The 24258-nt window shown below is 43.1% G+C and overlaps 3 protein-coding genes across 3 annotated transcripts in view; 1 reads left to right on the top strand and 2 right to left on the bottom strand.

Annotated features, from left to right (window-relative positions):
• LOC109462160 (tripartite motif-containing protein 2-like) overlaps positions 1-2638 on the bottom strand; it is a 6841-nt gene extending 4203 nt beyond the window's left edge. Inside the window, exons 1-2 of the mRNA XM_019758651.1 lie at positions 2445-2638; positions 2002-2174 (exon numbers count right to left, since the gene is read on the bottom strand). Coding sequence (XP_019614210.1) covers positions 2002-2174; positions 2445-2638 — 367 coding nt within the window. The remainder of the gene's footprint in view (positions 1-2001; positions 2175-2444) is intronic.
• Positions 2639-2734: 96 nt separating this feature from the next.
• On the bottom strand, positions 2735-16423 carry LOC109462159 (ankyrin repeat and KH domain-containing protein mask-like). The gene is made up of 23 exons (XM_019758650.1): positions 16232-16423; positions 15671-15727; positions 13485-13577; positions 13044-13142; positions 12825-12929; positions 12449-12544; positions 11941-12072; positions 11410-11508; positions 11134-11232; positions 9790-9885; positions 9338-9469; positions 8749-8880; positions 8411-8528; positions 8014-8102; positions 7042-7182; positions 6677-6791; positions 6256-6381; positions 5951-6034; positions 5748-5825; positions 5030-5299; positions 4169-4438; positions 3751-4014; positions 2735-3615 (listed from the first exon to the last, which is right to left on the bottom strand). The coding sequence occupies exons 2-23, from the start codon at positions 15701-15703 to the stop codon at positions 2735-2737; spliced, it is 3552 nt and encodes a 1183-aa protein (XP_019614209.1). The 5' UTR covers positions 15704-15727; positions 16232-16423.
• A 1797-nt stretch (positions 16424-18220) lies between these two features.
• Positions 18221-24258, top strand: part of LOC109462158 (von Willebrand factor D and EGF domain-containing protein-like) — a 46761-nt gene continuing 40723 nt past the window's right edge. The window contains exon 1 of the mRNA XM_019758649.1: positions 18221-18329. Within this exon, the coding sequence (XP_019614208.1) occupies positions 18251-18329 (79 nt within the window). The 5' untranslated portion in view covers positions 18221-18250. The remainder of the gene's footprint in view (positions 18330-24258) is intronic.

The raw sequence follows: 24258 nt of genomic DNA, 5'->3' as shown, positions 1-24258 counted from the left end.
GTGCAGTGTAGCCGCGCGCGATGGACGGGACCATTACATGGCGGGAGGAGCTTTTACTTCTCCAAGCAGAGTTTGGGGGCTTTTTAGCGTGTTTTATGGCTTTTTTTATTTCAAAACTAAATTGACCGGTTGGTTGGTTGATTGGTTGGCTGGCTGGTTGGCTGGCTGGTTGGCTGGCTGGCTGGTTGGTTGGTTGGTTTTTGGTAGCAAGCAACCTTGTTCCCTCAGTGACATCGCATTTTTGCCTAAAAGATATCAGTATGCTATGAGATAGGGTTGAGTGAACCTGTACTCCATCCATAAATTCGCGTTTTTTTACGGAGATCGCATAGCTGTCAGCGATGTATTTGTAATGCATTGAGTGTTCTCCAAGCAGATGTTGGGTGGGTGTGGGCGTCAAGAACTCAAGAACATCATTGATTGTGGAAACAAAAGTTTCATCATGCTTTAGAAGATCTGAACAGTGTGTAAAATATAACATAAATGATGATAATTAGATACACTTACAAATACACTTTTAGGAGTGGGAAAACATGTAATGTAAATGCTATCTTAACACACAACATTTCATACTTATTACAAGCAGTGTCTGTACTGTAGTACACATCGTTCTGCAAGGATGAAACAATTTCTTTTTCCTAGAAAACACTGAAGGAATTTGCTTGCTTGCTCATGTTGTGTCTAATTTTTCTCAGGTGTCAGCCTCTTCATACACGCCCTCCTGCCGGCCTTGGGAACACTCCCTCTCGGTCGCCGCGGCTCCAGAATTGAACTGCCGCGGTGGCAGCCTTACCGGCTGCGGTACCGAGTACTGATGCCATCCTGCACACGGCTCAGACTCGCCTGTATGCTGTCGCGTTTCTACTAATCTAATGACATTTCTCACACGAATGTGATTCACTGGTTCAGCCTGGTCATAAACATCATTGCCAATCGCCAAGGGCCGTGGATACCTGTTGCCGTCCATACTGAATGTGGGCACAACAGACTGTCTGTTTTTGACCGTACTTGTACCGTAGTAATTGTCTGGCGTAAGGCTCTTTAACTTTTTAACTTTAAGTCTCAAAGGCCAGGTAGGACTTTTTTGATGTCCAGTGAAATATGATACGTGGAAACGACTTCAAGGGAAAGCTACATCCTGTTTGTAACATTTCCGTCTGGGAGAACACAGGCGGCCATTTCAATCAGAATCAAATCAAAGATGACCATATTTGGCCATGGAGGTTACTGATTATGATTATGCAAGAGTTCTTCTCCTTGTCTTTTTTACAGTGACAATATTGTAATTAGTGAAAGAGTGGGGAGCTACTGATAAGGGAAAGTTCCCGGCCAATCTATAGTTGGTTCCTAATACGTACGTCTTGTGTCTAGCTAAGATATGTAACAGTGAAATAATGACAGTGTAGCCGTTATGGTTTGTAAACCATTCTTTTGCTAATAACGTATAAAACAACTTGAACCACACTGACAATGTTTGCAACACTGGTATCATCTATTGGTGAATTGAGAACGCATAAGTACAGAAGCAAGTTCTTCATGCTAGTTCAATTCATTACAATGTATAAAACTTATTATTATTACAAATGTATTGAATGAAGGCACCTTGTAATTCGGGACATGTCTATGTACAAAATCAAATTTACCTAAGATTGAAAATATTTGGTCATTTTAAGTTCCTAGCTACACCAATCTTAATCTATATCAGAAGTTCCAAGCCAACTAGTTACTTTGCCCTGGTTAGAACGTACATGATAGAGATGGCATAAACAAGGTCAACACCAGTGAATACATATTTGAAACTATACATGGCCACTAATATATGAGGTCACTGTTAAGTCTTGCTTTGGTTTGGAATATATACACACAGTGATGATGGCATTAAACGTCTGTGGACCAGAATCAGCGACAAGGAATCTGACATGTGGCTGAGTGGACGCGATCTAGAGTCAGTCACTCAATCCACAGATCCGAAGCAGCTTTTGGTGTGACTCTTCCCATTACTTGGAGTCTTGTACTCTGCCGCCCTCTCAAATTCTGCCTCAGAGAATTCCAAGGTGTCCACAATGATATATCTCCTTTGCCCATTTTCTCGCATCTTCACACAGGTCGGACCAGGCTTTGGTGCGACTCTTCCCAGTACTTGGACTCCAGAAGCTTCTTCTTGTACTCTGCTGCTTTGTTGAATTCATGTTTAGAGTGCTTCAACGTGTCCACAATCTTCTCCACCATTAACTTTGCTGTGTCATCTTGGTCGGACTCCTTTACAGTAGTTTTATTACGATCCAGGACTAGTGTCTCTCGTCCAGATGACACTTCTCGTCATTGATTAAAGCCTTGATCATTGCTTCATGGCCTGACCAGGGATGCCTGTAGGGGAGGACTGTTTACTCATCTTTGTTCAATCCGCAGACCCTCAGCAGGTTTTGGTATGATTTTCCCAGTACTTGGACTCCAACAGCTTCTTCTTGAACTCTGCTGCCTTCTCAAATTCAGAGTCAGAGTACTTTAAGGTATCAACGATCTTCTCTGCCCATAACTTCGCGGTGACATCTTGGTCAGACTCTCTCACGCTTGTTTTCACGATCCTGTGCCTCATATCTGGATGGCATTTCTTCTCCTTGATCAAGTCCTTGATCATGACTGCTAGGCCTGACTTGTCTGAGATGAGTACCGGGGATGCCTGCTGCGATGGCCTCCAGACCGATCAGTCCGAACGGCTCGGCGCGGGACGGCATCAGGACCAGTGGGCCTGCTTCATATCATCAGCAATATCCTCCTGGGTTCCACACGGCAGCAGGATGGGATTGATGTTACCACTGTGCAGGTTCTCCTCCAGGATTTTCTTGCTTGCTTTAAAGTCATTTTCATCTATCCCTCGAACACGCAAACTGACGTTTGTGATCTTCTGTGCCACCTCCCCCAAGGACCGTGCTATGAGGTCATGGCCCTTCAGCTTGTCCACTTCGGTCACTCTCCCTACAGACAGCACGACTTTCTGCCCTCCTCCTGGTCTGACAGAGATAGCTTCAAACACTGGGGATGGTCTTGGGAGAAACAAGAAGTGTTGTCCTGGTTTGCTTTCTCCAAGTGACATGTACTTCGTCTCGAAGTAGTCGTAGATTCTTCTTCCCAAGGAGAACACGGCATCTGCATTCTTGGCATCTTCGAGGATGTCTTCCATCTTCTTCCCTGCGGTCATCGCTTTCTCAGCTCCCTTGTAGTGCTCCGTCTCTTCTGGTATGTCATGGTTGAAAAGGACCAATTTTGCCTGTTGACAGCGGGTCTTTTGTATGCTCTTTGCAGCTTCACTTGAGACACCTGCATGGCCCACAATGCACTTCAGATCCTGTGGTATACCTAGGTAGTGGATGCTGTGGTAGTAGGTCAACCATTCCAAAGAAGGTGTCCTCTTGTCCCTTGGTTCTTGGACAGGCAGATGCAGGGTGACATTATCCTCTGTTGCACACCGCTCGTCTTCTTCAGATGCTTTGACAGCTGTAGCATGAACTGTAGCACCATGCCGTTGCAGAAACTGCGCCACCTGACGGTTTGTGGTAGAGGGACCTCCATGGGACGTGCCGTACTCGTAGTTAACCAACAGAACAGACGTGAACTCTGCAAATGAGAAACAATTATTTTACGACTATCTTATGTTAACAAACAATAAAGTACATAATAATGCATGAAAGAGATTTTCATCGGTAAAATCATATGTCAATGTACATCTAGCAAAGTACGCAAGGTACTCACTTGTCCTCTGCACCTTTATTGTTGGATCACTGCACTCCCCACCGCTGACAGTTACAGCACTGATGGTATACTCAGTTCCTGCTGTTAACGTAGTGAAGGTGTGTTCCAGTGGGTGTCCAGAGTTAATACGTGAACTGGAAGCGGTGACACCATCAGTAGGAGAGATGCTGATCCTGTAGCTGTCTTTGGTGCCAGCTGCCTCTGTCCAGGTGATCCTGTTTTCTGTCACTTCGGCAATGGTGACGGGGCCAGGTTTGGCTGCATCTGGAGACATTGGAACAAATGATTCCATCACATTTCAACATCATTTAAACCAGAGTGGCACTGTCTGGTCAAAAAGGATAACCTAAACCAACTGTAAATGTAGTCTTGAGAATCATTGACATCTAGCTATTCAAGTACAACAAAGGATACTCACTTGTCCTCTTTGTCGCTGTTCTTGCCACACTATTCACCCCACCGCTGATAGCCACAACACTGATGGTGTACTCAGTTCCTGCTGTCAGACCAGAGAAGGTGTGTTTTAGTGGGTCTCCAGCGTTCACACTTACACAAGGAGTGATGACACCAGTGTCAGGACTGATGCTGATCCTGTAGCTGTCTTTGGCTCCAGCCGCAGCTGTCCATGTGGTCCTGATGCTGTTTTCTGTCACTTCAGTAATTTTTATGGCACCGGGCTGGGCTACAGCTGGGGGCATTGGAATGATGGAAAAGTTGTCAATGCTTCAATCACATTTCAGCATCATTCAAAACTGATTTAAAAGTGGTAGTTCCTGATATCAACAGAATAATCAAGCTTTAAAATTGCACATCGATGCATCTAACCAAGTACAATGTATGGTACCCACTTGTTCTCTGCGCCTTTATTTTTGGAACACTGCACTCCCCATCACTGACAGTTACAACACTGATGGTGTACTCAGTTCCTGCTTTTAACGTAGTGAAGGTGTGGTCCAGTGGGTCTCCAGCGTTCACACTTTCAGCGGAGTTGGTGACACCAGTGTCAGGACTGATGCTGATAATGTAATTGTCTTTTTTGCCAGCTGCTTCTGTCCATTTGATCCTGATTCTGTTTTCTGTCACTTCAGTAATGTTTATGGCACCGGGGAGGGCTACAGCTGAAGGTATTGGAATGATAAAAAGATGTCAATGCTTCAATCATATTTCATCATCATCTAACACTAAAGTAGTACAGCAAAAAATGGCAAAACCAAAGAATAATGTATTTGTGAAAATCATTGATACATCTAGCCATTCAAGTACAGCGCAGGGTACTCACTTGTCCTCTGTGTCTTTGTTGTCGGAGGACTCTTTGCCCCACCACTGACAGTTACAACACTGATGGTGTACTCAGTTCCTGCTGTCAAACCAGTGAAGGTGTGTTCCAGTGGGTCCCCAGGGTTCACACGTACACTAGGAGCGGTGATACCATCAGTAGGAGAGATGCTGATACTGTAGCTGTCTTTAGTACCAGCTGCCTCTGTCCAGGTGATCCTGATGCTGTTTTCTGTTTCCTTAGCAATGGTGATGGGGCCAGGCTGGGCTACAGCTGGAGGCATTGGAACGAATTTCAGCATCAAGTAAAACATGAGTGACACTGCATGGTATGTTAAAAGGATAATCGAATGGTAAAAATCATACTGTGCATTTAGTGCAACGGAGGGTACTCGTCTTTCTTATTCTGATACTGGCTCCGGTTTTCAACACTTCAGCAATGGTGGTGGCAGCAGGCTGGGATACAGCTGGAGAAGTTGTATGAGGGGAAAGTTATTATGTTTTCACGTTTCCCATCGCCTACTGGGAGATATATATATGCCACGTGAGTTGTCATAGCGCTTTAAAGAATGTACTTATTTCTACAGGGACATACATCCTTAACTGAACACTTTTGAAAAGGTATACGTGATTGACTGCATTGGATCGTAAGTCTGCAATTATTATTGCCATGGAAATGATATTTCCAAAAAAATTCTTTCACAACATGACTCCATTCATACCTTGCTTTGGTCGCTTTGTCAAGGTACCACTTTCGCTGGACTCGCCAATATGTCGCGTTTTGGATTTTCTCTTTCCACCTGCAATCAATGTGAGATAGTTAGGCAGCATAAGCTATGTTATGTTATGTTCGACTATCGTCACACACATATGAAGACTCAGGCAGAGGCAAAGAAGCATTTGAGTCATGGTACATTTTTTTTACCTTTCTTTGGTTGTATCTGGGACGCTTCGCTCCTGACGATCAAAGGTCCATCAGCTAGTTGAACCTGACTTGTCTCGCCCTCATCTGCAATGGACATATGACAACACTTAGCTAAGAGTTTCATGAAATCCGTATATTGAAACCACCATCTCTATGGAGGAGACAAACTGGAGACAAACTGCAGGAAACTACGGAAGTAAGTCTGTCTAGCGGAATAATGCGGTTTTATTGCTTCGACTGTCGCTCTCCTGAGCCTCTGTATTAATGATAAATTGATGTGTACTACCGGTAGCTATGTTGGATACCTGTGGGGTTGTTCCTGTCGCTATACTGCTCGACTGCTTCATGCGTTCGTGACAATGTCTCTGTGTGTGATTCTTCTTGTTCCGATAAGACTTCCTCCATGGTTTCCTCCAATTCATCTGACTCCTCTGTAAAGCAGATTTGTACGGATGTATATGTTACAGCGGAGGCCAGTTTGACAATTTCATTTTCAACAGACTTACGAGGTAACATGTTCGGTTCTACGCTATTGTTGGTTTTCTAAATATACAGTTTTAAAAACAAGTTAAATATCTAAAAAAATGACTACATGTATGTACCTGTATGTAGGTCCAATCACTGTGTGATATCCAATTTCTTGACCAATGATAGATGATAGAATGATGTGCTGAATTAAGTATTTTAGAGCTAAGAATAGTAAGATAGTTAAGTTTTGTGCCTTACCCGACATTCCTGAATTATGAGATCCTGTGAACCCACTGTTTCCAGCAGCCATGTCGTCTGTGGGCAGGCTTCCCTCACCGAAGGCCTGCCTCCGACGGTAGTTGGCGATAAAATTCTGAATGGGCATTACAGATAACATTACTGTTAACCAGGCCTGATAGATTTGTATCACTATTGATTTGTTATATATAGTTACTCTTTGATTAGACCAATACAAATGTATGTAAAGCATGAAATAACGTCTATATGTCTTACGTAATAAGTTACATCAATCATTCGGATTAAATCTTCACTTCTTACAGCACAAAACCTTTTGTCCTGCCTATACTAATTTACAACTGAGTATCATCAAAAAGACAACTCACCCTCACTTGTTTGACTGTTTTCCCGCTCTTCTTTGCTGCTTCCTCTATCAAAGGACAATCCTTCTTCGCCACGGTCATTCCTCTTTCTTCATAAAACCGGACGAGTACAGGATCGTACCCCTTCTTACGTTTGGAGATTCCCTGTTTACATGAACAGTGGGTTTTTATTGATAGGGCAGCAATTCCATAAGATAAAGATGTTCTATCAAGCACACTTCAATATACCGTAGCTGAAATTTGACATGTATAATGATATATGTACATGTTTCTATAGATAGGTCACAGCCCTATTTCTGAATCACCTACGATAACTGGAAGTTGGCCAGGCTGCCCTCGTAGCTGAATGTTTTAACGCAATGTTGATGATCATGCCTGCCAAGTGGAATGAAAAATCTTCGACTTTTAAATGAGCATACGTGTCAAGGGAACTAAAACAGACGCATCAACTTACCATTGTCAAATGGATGGTAAATATTAGCCATGACATTACCTGTTTGAAGAGATTTATCAGTCACGTATAGATTTAAACAGCAGAATACTCGTCAATCAATGACTGTTTTGAAAAGGAAGCAAACACGTACCTCCAAAAAATCAAGAAACACGTAAGACCCACATAAAGATCAAGGAGGCATTCCACAGTCAGTTGGATCATGCTGTATCAAGGAATGAATCGTAATGAAGGTTGGGAGCTGCCCAAGTCCTATTTACCTCTACTCGGCAAGGAGGCCAGAAGATCTACACAAGTCTCGATCTGGTCTCGTGTTCTCGCAAGAATAGGTCACTCCGTGATAAAGACATATCTTGGACGTCAAAAATTTGGAGGTGCGTGTTGCTACCTTTCTAAACCGTCACTGATTGATGAATATCTACTAACTGTCAAAGTGTTTGAGAATGCATTACAGTTTTCTTTACTTTAACGATATAATACTTCATCATATTGCATTACATAATTGTTGTGGAGACTCGACTCACATCTTTCTGTTGTCGCGGAAGCTTCAATATTTCATTTTGGCTCTGACTGACTCCTTCTCTCTCATAATCATTGTTCCTGATGTCCTCATCTGCAGATTGAAAGTGTGAATTTTATGGATCAGTTTTAATCAATTCCATAAGTGAGATAATTCATTGTAATCTTTCTCATTTAAGAGCGTACCCATGTAAATACCAAGAAACGTTAGACTGAAAGTCTGCCAGTTTTAGACTGAATACTAGTATCCAATATATTCCATATCTAATGAAAAAAGGTTTATGCTTTGATGGGTCTAACGTAACCTAGAATAGCCAACGTCCGACCAACGATCTTGATAGAATTTAATGTACTGAATTGTTTTAGAGCTAAGATTAACGTTAGTTAAGTTTTGTGCCCTACCCGACATTCCTGAGTCTTCATGATATCCCGTGAACCCACTGTACCCAGCGGCCGTGTCGTCTGTGGACTGTCTCCGCTTCTTGTCGTCCAGACTCTTGCGGTAGTTGCCGATAAAAGTCTGAATGGGCATTTAAGATTACTAATAACCGGTCTGATACTCAGTATCACAATTGATTTGTAACATATACGCTTTGATTAGGCCAATACCCTTGCATATATACAGCATGAAATAACGTATTTTCACAGATTACATTCTATAATTTGGACTAAATCTTACAGCACAAAACATTTTTTCCTGCTTTAAGCTACAACTGATTATCATCAAAAAGACAAGTCACTTGTTCTTCTGTTTTCCCACTCTCTTTCGCTGCTTCTTTTATCAAAGGACAATCCTTTTTCGCCTTGGTCATTCCTTTCTCGAAGTACCGGACGAGTACAGGATCGAACCCCTTCTTACGTTTGGAGACTCTCTGCAAACACGTACACATGAAAGTGAGTTTTTCTTGATAGAGGAGCAGTGCTATAAAACAAAGTTATTCCATCAAGCACACTTCAAGATATTGTAGGCCGCCGGAATTTGAGCTATGCAATAGCACACGTACACGTCTCAGATAGGTCACATGCCTATTTCTGAATCACCTGTAATAACCAGAAGCGGGTCATGCAAACTGCTTTTGTAGCTGAATATTTATATGCAATGTTGATGATAGTCACAATGCATCTCTCTCCAGTCTGCCAATAGGAAAGATAAGTGAATTTGAAATGTTTAGCATGGTTGCCAAGGAAACTACAAACAGAAGTATCAACTTTATAAACTATACCATCTTCAACTTAGCGTTAGCCATTTGCGAACCAAGGTGTTTGGCAATTATATTCTTTAGAGATATAATACTTGATTGTGTAACATAAAAATTTGTAGCGACTCACATTATTTTGTTCTCGGAGAAGCCTCAGTATTTCTTTTCTACCATGAATGATTAGTTCTTCCTCATCTTTGTTGTTCGCAAAAGCGCCCGTGGTGTCCCCATCAGCAGCGATGTCCTCCGCCGTTCGACCTTTCTGGAAATTGACATGTGCGGACAACATTCAGTCAATGTGTATGGAACTTCTAAACAATCCCCTATTTAGAAGGTACTGCAGAAAATTCCATGTTAGGAAAGAAATTGATTACTAGTAATAGGCCTAGGCGTCCATGCACGAATTGTTTATTCCTAAAAGAATACCCTTGCCTCGGTCAGTGATTTCCATTGACTTGCACTAAAGATTGATCATTCCATAATATACAAATCCTACTATTTATATTTATTTTTTCCACATAAAGTAAAGCTACTATTATGTTGGTGGATTGGTGCTTAGATATTTCCGAAGAACCAACTGACCTTGTTCCTGATGCTGGTATCAGCCCCGTGCTGCAGCAGTATTTCCACACACTTGGGGTGGCCCCGTGAAGCTGCATCATGAAGGGGGGTGCTCTCCTGTTGGGGCATTGACAGGCATGGAACAGTGTAATCTTAGTGTGGCCAGAGAACCATATTCATGCATATAACATTAAGTAGAGTTGTCCCTCAGGATACATCTGGAGTTACCATTAAAACATTTATTCAGCCTTCCACGGCCGCTTTTGTGAATATACTTACAATCTACATGCACATACATTGCATGACAAATGTCAAAAATACTGATTGTTGATTGCAATTAGTAGTGGTACTACAATTTAACAGGAGAAATTCAACAGAATCATACTCTATGACACAAGAATGTTACAAAATAAATGACATGGCCAATAATCTAGTACATAAATGACATGACCAATAATCTAGTACTTACTTCAACGTCCCGTGCGTCCACATCTGCATCAGCTGCCAGTAAAACTGATACAGTTTCATGGTGGCCATTCCCAGCTGCCCAGTGCAGAGGAGTTCCTTGCTGTAAAACACATCAGATGGCCCATGGTTTTGTGAATATACAATCTACATGCACATACATCGCATGGCAAATGTCAAATTACTGATTGTTGATTGCGATTGATAGTGGCATGGATGGGAACAGGATGGACAAAAGTACATTTTATGTTGGTAACAATTTACATGATACTCAGAAAATAAACCGCTATGTAGAAGATAAGTGTCACTTTAACTTTAAACAGAAAAAAAAGTTAAATGTCAAATCTTATATAGCGGAACAGAAATAGTTTTGCATCAATCTAGTACCTACCTCATCGTTCCATGCATTCACATCTGCACCAGCTGTCAGTAAGGCTGATACAGTTCCATGGTGGCCATTATAGGCTGCCAGGTACAGGGGAGTTCTTTGCTGCAAAACACATTAAACGGTATTCCGCATGACAACAGGACGGACAACAGGACCGACAAACAGTTCTAATGGCATTCAACAAATAAACCGCATTGGAAGAGATAAAGGCCACAACAGTTATTTTACCTACCTCAACGTCCCGTGCGTTCACATCTGCACCGACAGCTGCCAGTAAAGCTGATACAGTTTCATGGTGGCCATTCCAGGCTGCGTCGTGCAGGGGAGAACTTTGCTATGAAACACATCAGATGGTCTTGAGTATCATCATCCCGACAACAGGACGGTAAAAAAATGCACTTGTGACATTTCTAAAAGTATTTAGTAAATAAACTACCCTGCAGCTGAAAACGAATGTCAAATCTTACAAAATGGTACAGATATATTTTTTCATCACAACCCATTCTACCTACTTCATTGTCCCGTGCGTTCACATCTGCAAAAGCTGTCAGTAAAGCTGATACTGTTTCATGATGGCCATTTTCGGCTGCCAGATGCAGAGGCGTTTTTTGCTGTAAAAATAATCAAACGGTCTTCTTCATGACAACAGGACAGACAAATGCGCACTTATGTTGTTAACAGTATAAATGGTAGTTAGCAAATAAACGACTATACAGATTAAGATGAATTTTAAAGCTTACAAGATATCACAGAAATATTTCCTGTATAACAGCATTCGGTGTACCTACTTTGTTGTCCCGTGTGTTTACATCTGCACCAGACGACAGTAAAGCTGATACAGTTTCATGTTGGCCATTATAGGCTGCCTTGTGTAAAGCCTTCCACTGCTGTAAAACACATCAAATGGTCTTAAGTAACAAAATGGTTTAAATGATGTTGGTTAAAATGTGATTAGAAGCTGCCGAACTTACTGTTACAAATGTGGAGATTTTGATGTATTGTTTATCATTTTGAGGTCACATCATGTTTACACGGAGAGACACACACACGACACGCTGCCCAAAACATAACCTTCTTTCCGGAGGTAATAACCAGAAGTGGGCATCGTAGCTGACTATTTTACGCAATACCGATTATAGTCATTGTGCAACCCCGCAGCCTGCCAGTAGGAAGGAAAATCTGAGAATTTAAAATGTTAGCATTCTTGCCTGCAGGCAACTACTGAAGTATCAACTTTATACTATATTAGTTACAGCATTAACCCTTTGCGATTTCTTTGTACTTTTATCACTTTTCCAATAGGTTTTGTAGCGACTCACATCCTTGTGTTCTCGGAAAAGCTCCAGTATTTCCTTTCTACCACGAGTGACTCGTTCTTTCTGATGTTTCATTTGCGCAAAGGAGCCCCAGGTGTTCTCATCTGCAGCAATCCCCTCCGCCGTTCGACCTTTCTGTAAATCATCATTAACTATAAATATCAGGGACAAAATGCCTAAATGTTAAGTTAATGTGTATGGAAAATCTAAAAAAATCCCCTATCTATTACGTACAGCAGCAAAGCAAAACTTTTTTTATGCGTTAATGTACTAGTATGGCTATCAAAACATGCGCCAAGTTGTCATGTTGCCGTTTATGCCTGCAACAGTTTCCTTTGCCATGGACAGCCACTTCCCTATCCGCTCAAAGATAGATCCAATAATGTAAGCAAAAGTATGTCATTTTAAAACAGTGGCATCCACCCCCCCCACCCCCTCAAAGGTAAAATTACTATTTTATTTCTTGATTGGTGGTTAGATCTTTCTCAGAGGAGATGACGAATCAGCTGACCTCGTTCTTGATGCCGGTATCAGCCCCGTGCTGCAGCAGTATTTCCGCACACTTTGGGTGGCCCTGTATAGCTGCGAGATGGAGTGCCGTGTATTCCTGTTGCAGTTATGGAACAGGGTAAGATATGGTCAGGAGCCTCTGTACATGTATATTTTTACATGTCGTAACACTATACACATTTTTGCTAATTGTGTCGTTCAATCTACCTACAATATGCTCCCATGGTCATGCCTTCACATCTGCACCAGCTGCACGTCTAACGGTAATCAGCAAATAAATGATATGTACAAGGTGAATGATGAACAAGATGCATTATACATACATTATATACATACATTATATATACATATTGGTTCACAACAGTCAGTCTACCTACCCACTCGTTCCGTGCGTCCACATCTGCACCAGCTTTCAGTAAAACTGATACAGTTTCATGGTGGCCCCTTTCGGCTGCCTTGTGCAGAGGGGTTCTTTTGGATTGCTGTAAAACACATCAGATGGTATTCAGTATGACGAGAGAATTGGTAACAGTGTAAATGGTAATCGGCAAAAAATAGTTAAGTAAAAGATGAATGTCACATGTTATAATACCTACTTTGTTGTCCCATGCGTTCACATCTGCACCAGCTCTCAGTAAAGCTGATACAGTTCCATGGTGCCCATGATAGGCTGCCTTGTGCAGAGAACTTCCTTGCTGTAAAACACATCAGATGGTTTTGAGTAACAGGGCGGGCTCAAGTAAACCAGCAGAAGTAAAATAGGGGCTGGTTAAGCTTCTGGCACAGATGTCACAAAGTAAGTTGAATCTTAAAGATGGTTGGGGGAAAAATAGCATGCAATTGATATCTAAATCACAAGATAAGATGCTACAGGAATGGTGTATCATCGCCATGTGCAAATCGAAGATTGTAACTATTCAAAAATAGTCAATTTCGCATTTTTCTCACAGCTGATAGAAAATGTTTGCCTCTCCCACATGTTGATTCTTTGCACAGCCTTAAATATTTCATCACCATATATGAACAAGGTAACTAACCCTATAGCCACCACCAGCATCAGGGTTGACTCCCTCCGCTAACAGCTGCTGCACTCTGCCCGTGACTCCTTTCTTTGCAGCCTTCTGCAGCTCCTATAGCGGCGGCAGACAGGAACGGGAGAAACAACTTTGTTTGTTTGGCATAACCGGTAAACTGTCATTAGGCGTAATACACCGGGGTTTTGTACATGTAAGTAAGGTGCGTAAGACCGGACTGTAAGGTTTGAACCACTCACACCGGGAAGGACCTCTACTCTTTTCAATAAGTGCGGAGGGTTCTTTAACGTGCGTTGGGTGTGACTCTCCCCAAACACGGGACCTCCATTTAGCGTCCTATCCGAGGGACGTCCCTAACCGTAGCTAGGTACTCATTGTCATCAGGGTGAAGTGATGAAAGCCATGCCCACAAGATTAGTGACATGGTAGGATTCGAACCTGGGACCTCTTGGTCCTGAGCAGAACACGCTACCGTTACGTCACACGACTCCACCTGTTGATACATCTGACACAGGAAGAACTTGCCATGGCTTAACCCTAAACAGTACACCTGGGGTCCGCGCGGACCCCAGCACTATATATTCTATAATATCTTTTTGTTTCTAAAGATTTTTTTCTGAAATTTTAGGTAATTGTCACCCACAAAGTTGTCTCTCAATACAGTGCAGAAAACTCCGTTTCTACCATTTATAAAAAAAAATTATATCTGATTTTCTTTTGGGGGTCCGCGCGGGACCCCAGCCGGCTTTCGATCATAATGGATACACTGGCGTTCTTATACATTACCTTATTTCCGTTTTTATATGTTTTTATGCATTCATCGTATGTCTACCAAGTTTTCAAAGAATGGTGTAGTAATAGAATTAATTTTTAATAACTTTGGTGTAATTATGACGTCATATGACGTCAGAGCTAATAATATAGTCTGCCATATTGGATTTTGACCAATGACGTCATCAAATTAGCATATTCTATGCATATTAAATGATTTAACTTATATTTAATTATGTAAGATGTTATTAATGTTGGAAAAGAAGTGTAATTTTATATAAACCTCAGAAAATTTTATGTTTAAACCAAAATTACTTCTATTTTCAAAAAACTACCCGTTGCCATGGCAACACAAAAAACATCAACTTACTAGTACAAAACTAATATGAACTTTTTTCCAGAGACATTTTAGGAAAGGTCTCCAAATTTGATACTTCTAGCGCAAGCCGTTTAGCCGCTATCTGAGATCAAAGTTGGGCCTCAAAAGCCCCTTCAGTCTGAAATGGGTTTAAAAATCGGGTATTTCTTCTTGCCTTCTTTTCTTCACCAAAAATAGAAAAAGTTCAAAATGTATGATTTTTGTATGTAATGTGGACACAGAGGTTCCCACATCAGTTTGCAAACCAATTGAGCTGGTAGCATGTTGATAATTTCTAAAAATTAGCAAAAAACTGTTCTGGGGTCCGCGCGGACCCCAGGTGTACAGATTAATCAGTCCGGGAAGGTGTTCTGTTGAGGGTTAAGTACTTTTGTTGTTTGATTTGTTTTATTACTCCTATGTTCACTAAACATGGGTATCATTAAAAACAAGTCAACCCATATCAAAGACTGTCATTTCGGCATCATAATTAATAATTACTTAGTCATAAGTCGTGATATCTTCTGACAGGGAAATAGGATCATGGAAGTCAGTGTACTTACCTGAAATGTAATATGATTTAGGGTTTATCAAAGGTCACTAAGGATTAGGCAACAGGGAAAGCGTTTAAGATACTAATATTGAACATGCCTACACATATTGAAGGAAGTCAAAATATTGATTGTTTTGGTGAAACACAGTCGTCTATGCAAAGTCTGATTTGTGCCTTTCTGTCATGTCCCTTAACAGAAAACCATATTAGGAGGCATCGGTGGCGCAACGTTTAGAGCGTTGGACTAGGAACCAATAGGTCCGGGTTCGATACTCACCATGGCCCGACGTTGTGCCCTTGGGAAAGGCACTATACGCGACTTCTCCACCTAACCTGTACGGTGGAGTAATGCCCACCGAGCCTCTTAGGCTAATCTGTCTAACCAAGGACATTATTGTACAATGTCTCTGGTCTAACTGTGTGCCAAAAACACCCTACGGATTTGGTGCGCCGGTGTGACAACATCTGCACATTTGCCACTGAGAGCCGTTAAATTTTTTAGCCTACCTTTTCTTTCCCCTCCCGTTCTCTTGCATCCATAGCTGACCGTGCTGCATACAGTACCTGAAACTGAAACTGCTTTATTCACATTGATTGGCAGCCAATATGCATTGCTTGGCTGAATTGCACAAGTGATTACATGTTAAAATAGCTTGAAAAGAGATACACATTAAAAAGCACAACATTGTCTACCTGACACCTGCTGCACTATAAGACCAGCTAGATTCCTTTCCTGTATCGCAGAAACACACACAGACGTAAAGATACGAACGTTGTATGTTCCAAGCAATTGAACCGCCTTACTACTGCCTATTTACAACCATCGCGTGGAAATTTCGCCAGCACAAGCCTTATTTACAGGTCTAAAATATGTCGAAAGAGCGAAAATATCATGATTTTAAATACCATCAAAGCCATCCAAACATAGCGTCGATACTTACTAATGCATTCAACATCAACAGTTTATCTGTATGCTGGAAAAATATGCTGATATTTCTATGTGTTTGTACTCCATACCCTACTCTTGTCAAGGGCACCTCTGTCTACACCTGTTACTTCCGGGTTTACCTTGACCTTTTTCAGACGTGTCTTGGGAGAGATTGACGACCTTTTCCTGGTCTTTAAGACCTCTGCAAGGTTCTCAGACTTCTCAGTAACCGAAAACTGTTGGCTTTGACGTCTCAATACGCACAGGTGAGGTGCCACGGCGTCTTGAAGACAGAGCTGGCCCCTTACGTCCGCAGATGAGGACTACGAAGTTTCGGTAGGGCTCCCATGATTCACAGCGCACTCGTTGGTCGTCAGTAGTAACGGTGTGAATGACCTCATGAGGATTCGCCTTTATGCTGCCGGCTTGTGAATTGATCATGTAAGCCAGGGAATACTTTTAAGAGTTTTTTTTTTATTTATTCCAACATGTAATCACAAGACGACGACACACTCAAGTTTCTTCAACTTATATTAATGCCGCCACCAACACAGGGGACAAATACATTACAGGACAATATTCATTTACACCTGAGCTAAGTGAGGAAAGCCGTGTAAAGTGCCTTTCCCAAGGGCACAGGATCGGTAGCATGTCAGGACTCGTACCCGGGACTCTTAGTTCCGAGTCGCGCACTCTGCCACTACGCCACACGACCCCACTAAGAGATTTTTAAGACTTTTAAGAGTTCTACATTACATATTTCTTAACGTGCGATTTTTGTCTTGTAATCTCAGTCTAGTTTATTTAGCACTGCGTGGATGATCAATTACCTGCTGCAAACGTTCACATTAGCATGCTCGTCCTTGTACTAGTATTCTGGTACAATGATAGCTACAGCTTTTTCTGCCGAAGACACACAAGGATTTGTCCGACCACCGTTGTTGTCTACCACCTTGCGAGGCATTGTAGAACTGCATTGTAGGCAATGCATAATCATGCCAGAGCTTTCTTATACCCGTCCTTTCTTTCTTGTTCCTTCTTTGGCTACGTAATATCTAATTTGTATCACACAAAGGTGCAGAGAAAGGTAGGAAACTTGTAAAATAAGCCAGCTAGAACTTGATACGCGAGAAATCTATGATAAAGTTTACATTTGTGCCCTATAACCCCCTTTACAACAATGGACTATTCCAAGTGACGTCAGGACACCAGTACCGAGATCGGTTATTCCTTCCTACTGTCTCGTCATGCTAGGCGCTATTTTTGGCTCAAGGGGTCTAGATAATAGCCCAGTTCCTTAAAAGACACAGGGCCAGGTGGATACACGCCTAAGTAACAGTACCAACTTGACTGTCTTCCGTCTTGTCAGTCCTTGAGTTGGAGTAAAAGTCTTAAAGTCGCTGCTAGGATCTAAGAAGTGGGAGAAGAAGTGCGAAAGACCGGGTCGGTTTAGAGGGAAGTTTTCAACCTCTGCGTGATTGGAAAGCTGAGTTTGAGCAGGTTTTTGTAGCGAACAGTACTCCCGGTTTCCAGACCTTCAGCGGCTGTACGGAAGGACGGGATTCTTCTCAGGAAAGAGTTTTCTACTGCGGCAAGTTGAGAGACGTTCCCCGGCTTTAGAAGGCGTCCTCAGAGTACTTGAGCCTCGAGAAGACCTTGGTAGGGCGGCAGGGTGAAGTCTCAGTTTGCAGACGACACTTTCGTAGCTTCTGAGAGAAACTCGCGCCTTATAATCCGTACGGGAAGTCTCATCGATAGCTATACTAATGTATTGTAGTGTGCTGGGGACATTTTCTCACGTGTTTTCCTGTTGAGCTGAACCCTCTCACCTGATTTTTCGTCACCGTCTGGGCAGGGTGAACCGTTTGCAGACGACACTTTGGTAGCTTCTGAGGTAAACTCGCGCCTTTTTTTACGGGAGTGAAGATTTGATTTGATTCGGCAGCCCCGCGCGGAATCTGCGATTTGGAGTCGTGCCAGCCGGGTGGTTAGCGGGCCGTGTGTGTGGACTCGGCGGGGCCGGGTGCGTTGGGAGACCGAGGGAGTGGTTAGATCCGCCCGGTGGGATCCAGCCGGCCGGTTAGCGGGCCGTGTGTGTGTAGTTGGCGGGGGTGGGTGCGTGCGGAGACCGAGGGAGCGACTAGAGAGGGCCCGGTGGGATGAAGAGGATAACGGGGTCTACCGGGGCCTGGCTGGCTGTACTGGCGGCGGCTTGGGCGCTGTGCTGCGGCCAGGAAGGTGAGACAGTACCGTGTGTTTATATGTGTGTGTTATAAGCGCTGTACACGTACAAATCTTAATGTTTATGTGCTGAAATTCAATGGGGTGGGGGTCTACTGTGTCTACCGTGTCTCTGCCACAGCAGTGGTTTTGTGTGTGGGTCAAATTTTACGGTATACTAGTATTATCGAAGTGCCTCCATGTTGGATGGCCGAACTAGAAACTAGGTTCTGTCTTCAGCTTTGCAATTTCCTCATTAACTGTTCACATATCCAATTACCAAAGGTGTGGGGTTCTCACCTGTTGTAACTTGATCAGGTAACAACAAATAACTTGAGATCTAGCTAGAGGTATTTGGTCGAGAAGAGTCCTTCATACTAAAGTTTCTATGTACAACTCCACATTTCATGTTGTGTTTCTTGCCTCTACTGTCCATAATGACATAACGTTACATTTGAACTTCTGCCTTTCATTACTTAACATATCAACCGAGACGCCTTTTCCAAACAAACAGGTATTAAAAACCTCCTACACTCTATCATATACCCAACACAATGTAGACCTGGATGTAAACAGCAGTTCACGCGTCGCAGCTCCAGTTTGTTTCCGCTGCCGGCTGTAGCTGACCTTGAACGCGCCGGTTCCTTTCTTCTCTTCCTCTACCCTGCTGCAAACCGAGACTCTCTCAGTCTCTGACAGCAAGACTTTTCAGTAAGACAAACTAAACAACAAGATCTGCACCCCACAGCGTAGCCTGCGTTTTTAATGTTTTCTTGTAGCTTATGTTCGCGATCTTTAGCCGTGCTTTATCTTTGATGGCAAGGGTAATGTTCTTTCGCCTTTTAATTAAACCAGTTACTATACTCTTTAGCTAGTAGTATTGTAAACATGAGTATACTTAACATATTATGTCCGCCCCAAGGCTGTTCGTACATTCCAGCATATTTGTTGCATGTTCGTGGCCTTGAACCGCGCGTTTTAGAACTGCTCTAGTAGGAGTCAGGTTTGTTGTACGTGCCTGTCGATACAATTAACCTTAACGCGTAGGAACCCTCAAGTTGTTCTGTACTGCTACAAATTCTTCTTGTCTTTACAAATGGACGTATATATGATCTTAGAGTTCTATAAGTATAAGATTTCCAGTTCTCTGGCCTTGAACCACACAAGTTCCTAGGGGGTCCCGGGGGCATGCTACCCCGGAAAATTTAGAAAATTGGGCCTTCTGAAATGGCATTTCTAGAGTTTTTAGAGGATTTGTCTCATTTGAGAGGAGAAATCAGAGACAAAGAGGAATTCCAGTCCCGCTGATGTTACAAATCAGTTCACCTTTCAAAGAAAAATCCACCTTTAGATGAAAACTGGACCTTTGAGCGTGTTTGTCTGTGTGTGTGTGTGTGTGTGTGTCTGTATGTATGTATGTATGTATGTGTGTGTGTGTATGTTCGTGTGTACATCTGTCTGTATCTGTATAGCCGGTATAACCGCCTTTCGGCGTAACACACCAGCTGGCGTAACACACACATGTGTGTGTGTGTGTGTGTGTGTGTGTGTGTATGTGTGTGTTTGTGCGCTTGTGTAAGTGTGTGTGTATGTGTGTGTGTGTGTGTGTGTGTGTGTTTGTGTGCATGCATGCCTGTATGCCGCAGTATGTGTGTTTGTCTGTGTGTGTGTTGGGGGGGGGGGGGAGATATCCTGGCTACGGGCATGTGGAGACTAACAACAGACGCCCCCTCCCTCCGTCCGTACAGGCTTTGTGCCTTCATAAGTAATGGGCCCGCCCGTGTTTACCTACCCGGGCAGCCGCGGCGGGCCGGCCCGACAACAATGCCCGCCTTCTCCCGGTCTGAATGAACCCCGTTATTACGCACGGGACGTGAGGGTCTGCAGGGGTTATTTATGATGTCTTTAATCTTGTTGAGGAGTTAATGAGGCTCCTTGTTGGGGGGGAGAAGATTGGGTTGACCTTGGGTGACCCGACATGCCTGTGGCGAGGCTGTATATATATATACATGACTGTTATCTTGATACATGAACAGTCTTGTTTGTCCTCCCATGGTATCAGTGAGAATATAAACTACTCTCCAAGGACAGCTTCGGTTTATTTTTGACGTATTTAAGGTTTTTTTTTATCAGGCTTTCCTTTTTGTACTGGTGTCTTTTTTTCGCGAGCCAAATAGTGGCGTATTGCGTGGATACTGCCCTGTAATTTTGTCATTTTGATACTGTGTTACAGCTACCAAAAGATCTACTTGTTTTTTTTTTAATCATTTACTTCAACTTTCACCTCAAGACTCACACGAACCACTTTTGGGTTACATTAAGGAACTGTACAGACCCTAGAGGTGAACGTCAAGTTTTGGGCAGCATTCACAACGAAGCTTCTTCCATAGTGATATAGTTCTAGGAAAGAATGTTAAGTATACTTTAAAGTAACCTGCATAATGATAGATGCAGCCTACTGTGGCCAACGTGCCCTCCCAGACAGCAGTCAGCCGCGCGACGTCACCTTTAGTACCAGCCGGCGGTTTCGCGCGGGTGACGCGGAACGTTCCGTAACGCCACGCCACGCCGCGCGGAACGCCGCCGCTCCCTGTCATGTCAGCGCCGGGAAAACACACTCGTCTCGGCAGCGAAACAGTTCGACCTCTCTCATCTTAATCTCCAAGCAGATCCCTATCGGTGGCAAAAAGACAGTATCAAATTGGCCAGGCAGTATCCCTTAGCCAGAGAAGCTCCGCGGCCACCGACGGTGGGGATCAGGACAAAAAAAAATGGCCATATATAAAAAGGTAACGATCATTCCCCCACAACCTCTGCTTGGAGAGTATCTCATCTCCCATTTTGCTGCTTTGCGGGGGTAGCTGCGGAAGTACCAAAGGACTAGCCTCTACCAGGCTTCGGAAGGCGACTGAAAAAACTAGAAATTGGCCAAATAAAGAGATAATTACCGGGGGAGTTGGTCCGCTGGAGAGTACATTCGGATGCGGCAAAATGTACTGTCTAGCGAACCAACTCCCCCGGCATGTTATCTCTCTATTTGGCCAATTTCTACTCTTTCCAACCGCCTCCCGAAGCCTGGTAAATACACTTCTACCAAGGTTTAAACCTTGTTGCTTCTACCAAGTAACCATTAACTGTAATATTTTCTTTTGCTAGACATTTAAGGAAAGAGCTTTCTCGTAAATATTTGCAACCCCAAGTGTATCCATGGTTTAACATAATTAGCCTCTTTGCTTGTTAAACCTTCCCGTAATATACTGACCTCCAGACCAGATAGTCTCGGTTCCCTGAGTGGCCTTTAATTAACCTGCAGTTTGACTAACACAAAAACCTTTTCACAGTGCAAACACGCTGATCCCTTTTCCTTCCCCTCCCCACCCACTTAGCGAGTTTTCCTCTTCAGTCGAGAACAGAAAACAGGAAAACGCCACTTCAGTTTAATCCACAGTTTGTGGCTGAATCAGTAAGAACAGGTAAACAGCTGCTTCTGAGTCGGTCTCATCCATTAAACACAATGACCTGAAGGACCCTTATGTTACTCTCCAAGCAGAGGTTTAGGCTTTGGATTAAATTTGAGGTGTTTAGCCGTTTTATCCGGTTTTCCTTTTGTACTGAGATATTTTTTTTTTTCAACCCACTTGGCCCTTAAAACGCGCGTATCTGCTATTCTCCAAGCAGAGGTTTGGGGTTTGGCTTATTTTTGGCAGGCTTTTTTTATCGGGATTTAGTTTTGCACTGGTACTTTCTTACGTTCAGTTAGTAAATTTAAAAAAGATACCAGATGAGAAAAAAAGCCTAAAATCACGCCAATAATAAGCCAAACCCCGAGCTTGGAGACTGTGTATGTGGGCCTGTATGCCCTTTTTCGTAAGGCGTAATCGGGCCTTTTAGTCTTCGTAGTCCATAGGCAGCCTCCCCAAAAATCAACGTAATTCGTAATATTACATAAGCCGCAAAGTGTAAAGTCGTAATCAGCTCTGAGACTTGAACGTAATTCGTAATCGGCGGCGATAATTTAGCCCCCCCCCCCCACCACCACCACCACCATGCAGCCTCCCTTACAAATGTATGTACCTGCATGAAACGCACCACTTGCTGCACATGAATGTCGGGTCGGTCCGAGTACTTTACACACTTTACACACTTTACACAGGGCGGTGAGCGCTGACAGTTCTGCTGTCACCTGTGAACGGACTGGGGTGAAGTCGTTTCTAAATGGAGGACTAAAAAATAGAACACATTGATGAAAATAGGTAGAATACATGTATTTTATGAGGAGACTTGGTCGGCCATTAGGACACAAATTTGCCTCCCGAAAAACTCCTATAATCACCAATTGTTTCCGCGTAGAAATTTCTCTGTGTAGTTTTTGTAAAATAGGAGCATCATTTCTTGTGTCTTCGCTCGGGCAGTCATATTCCTCTTGCAATACTTTTGTCCAGTAAGGTTTTTAGCGAGACTTTGACCAAATTTATCAACTGATTATTGACCATATTAGACTTACGACAGCCACATTGCAAACTTTAGGCCCAGTTCTATTTGTTATTGTTGTCCACACTGACACCGAATGGAACGCATCTGTGGCCGAACTGACTGTTGACCTCTGACACAAAGGTTAAGGTTCCCGGGAGCGGGGTCACGGGCAGGTGACCTGTGACGACATGAAGGTCACCTTCAGCAGGAAGACGTGATTTCTGTCTTGTCAGGAGAAGCAGGGGGTCTGTCCGACACGTCTTAACTCGTTTAAATCTTCCAAGATAAGTCGGTAATTCCCTGTAAGATTTCATCTGCTACAAAGGAATTCATTTCCTCTTCTTCTTTGCCATCACTGGGAAACTGCTTGGTATAGTATCTAGTATACGTATCTACATTGTGATTATCATAGAAGGTTGGTCAATACAAACGTTGATGTTATATGGCAACCAGCCCCTAGGTTGTGTAAATTAGGACATTGCATCTGTTTGTGATACTCGTACAACGTCTGACCTAAATGTAGTCCTACATTTTTTTCGGGATGTTTTTCAGAAAATCTATTTTCCCTTTCCGGCACTTTCAACCACCATATCATTGCTTTTGAACTTCACATTCGATTATTGATGACTTGAATCTGTGAGGTATAAGAACTGGACCAAACTGTTCATGTTCTAGCAGGGCGTCCCAGTGACTCAAAGACGTCCGACGAGTGACCTTGTCAGAGATGAAGACGTTCTTGAAGGTGACCCAGACTTCAGTCTCCCAGGGAGACCCTCAGAAGGGAAAAGGTCAATCAAGGTCAGGTCACAATGGCGGACGGAAAACCGAACACTTGATTTAGAATCCATGGGGGTCGCGCCCTGTCTGGACACGGGAAGCTGTCTTTGTGGCCTAGTCGTGGGGTTCCAGCTAGGATAAAATTCAAAATTGGCCTTTCAAATTTATAATAACTATTTCCACTGAGTTAAACAGGGTATCGGATGACTTGAGACAGATAGCGGGGGCGTGGTTGAACTATCAGCAGCCTTTTACGACATTTTGATAATACTTTATTGGGTGAAATTGGAAGGCTGGTCCGAAATAAGATGTTCTGGCTGACCTTGACGAATCAAAATGGCGGCCCGAACGTATTTAGTCCAACCGGTGGCTGTGATCTCTGGCAACCCGGGGTAAGAAACCTGTTGGGCCCGAGGCATGTTTTCTACTTAACAATGTTCTTATTCTATTATATCGATTCTTATCTGACCTTGGGCAGCCAAGATGGCGGCCGATATCCCTGTGACTTTGACCCGGTTGTTTCCAGGTCGCGTCTGTCAGCTGACCCGTGTAACAGTAGTGTTATCTCACCAAACAGCTCCATTATCCCGCCGTGTTATCACTGACTGACATCGGCACGAAATGAAACACTTGCTTACAGCCTCTATACAGCCATTTTGACCTTTCTTTCAGCCATTCTTTTCGAACAAACGGAGGT

The sequence above is a fragment of the Branchiostoma belcheri genome, unplaced genomic scaffold (assembly GCF_001625305.1).
Source record: "Branchiostoma belcheri isolate BF01 breed outbred unplaced genomic scaffold, Haploidv18h27 scaffold113, whole genome shotgun sequence".
NCBI classification, from domain to species: Eukaryota; Metazoa; Chordata; class Leptocardii; order Amphioxiformes; family Branchiostomatidae; genus Branchiostoma; species Branchiostoma belcheri.
Note: the sequence above shows the minus strand (reverse complement) of the source record. Positions and strands in the feature narration are given on the sequence as shown.

Excerpts from the sequence above, each read along its gene's own strand:
- LOC109462159 (XM_019758650.1), bottom strand. The coding sequence starts at position 15,703 with ATGGATGCAAGAGAACGGGAGGGGAAAGAAAAG. Across the intron at positions 8,881-9,337 it reads TTCTCCGAGAACAAAATAAT|AGAGTCTCCAAACGTAAGAA; the intron begins GTGAGTCGCTAC and ends ACGTGTTTGCAG. Across the intron at positions 5,826-5,950 it reads CCAGATACAACCAAAGAAAG|GTGGAAAGAGAAAATCCAAA; the intron begins GTAAAAAAAATG and ends CATTGATTGCAG.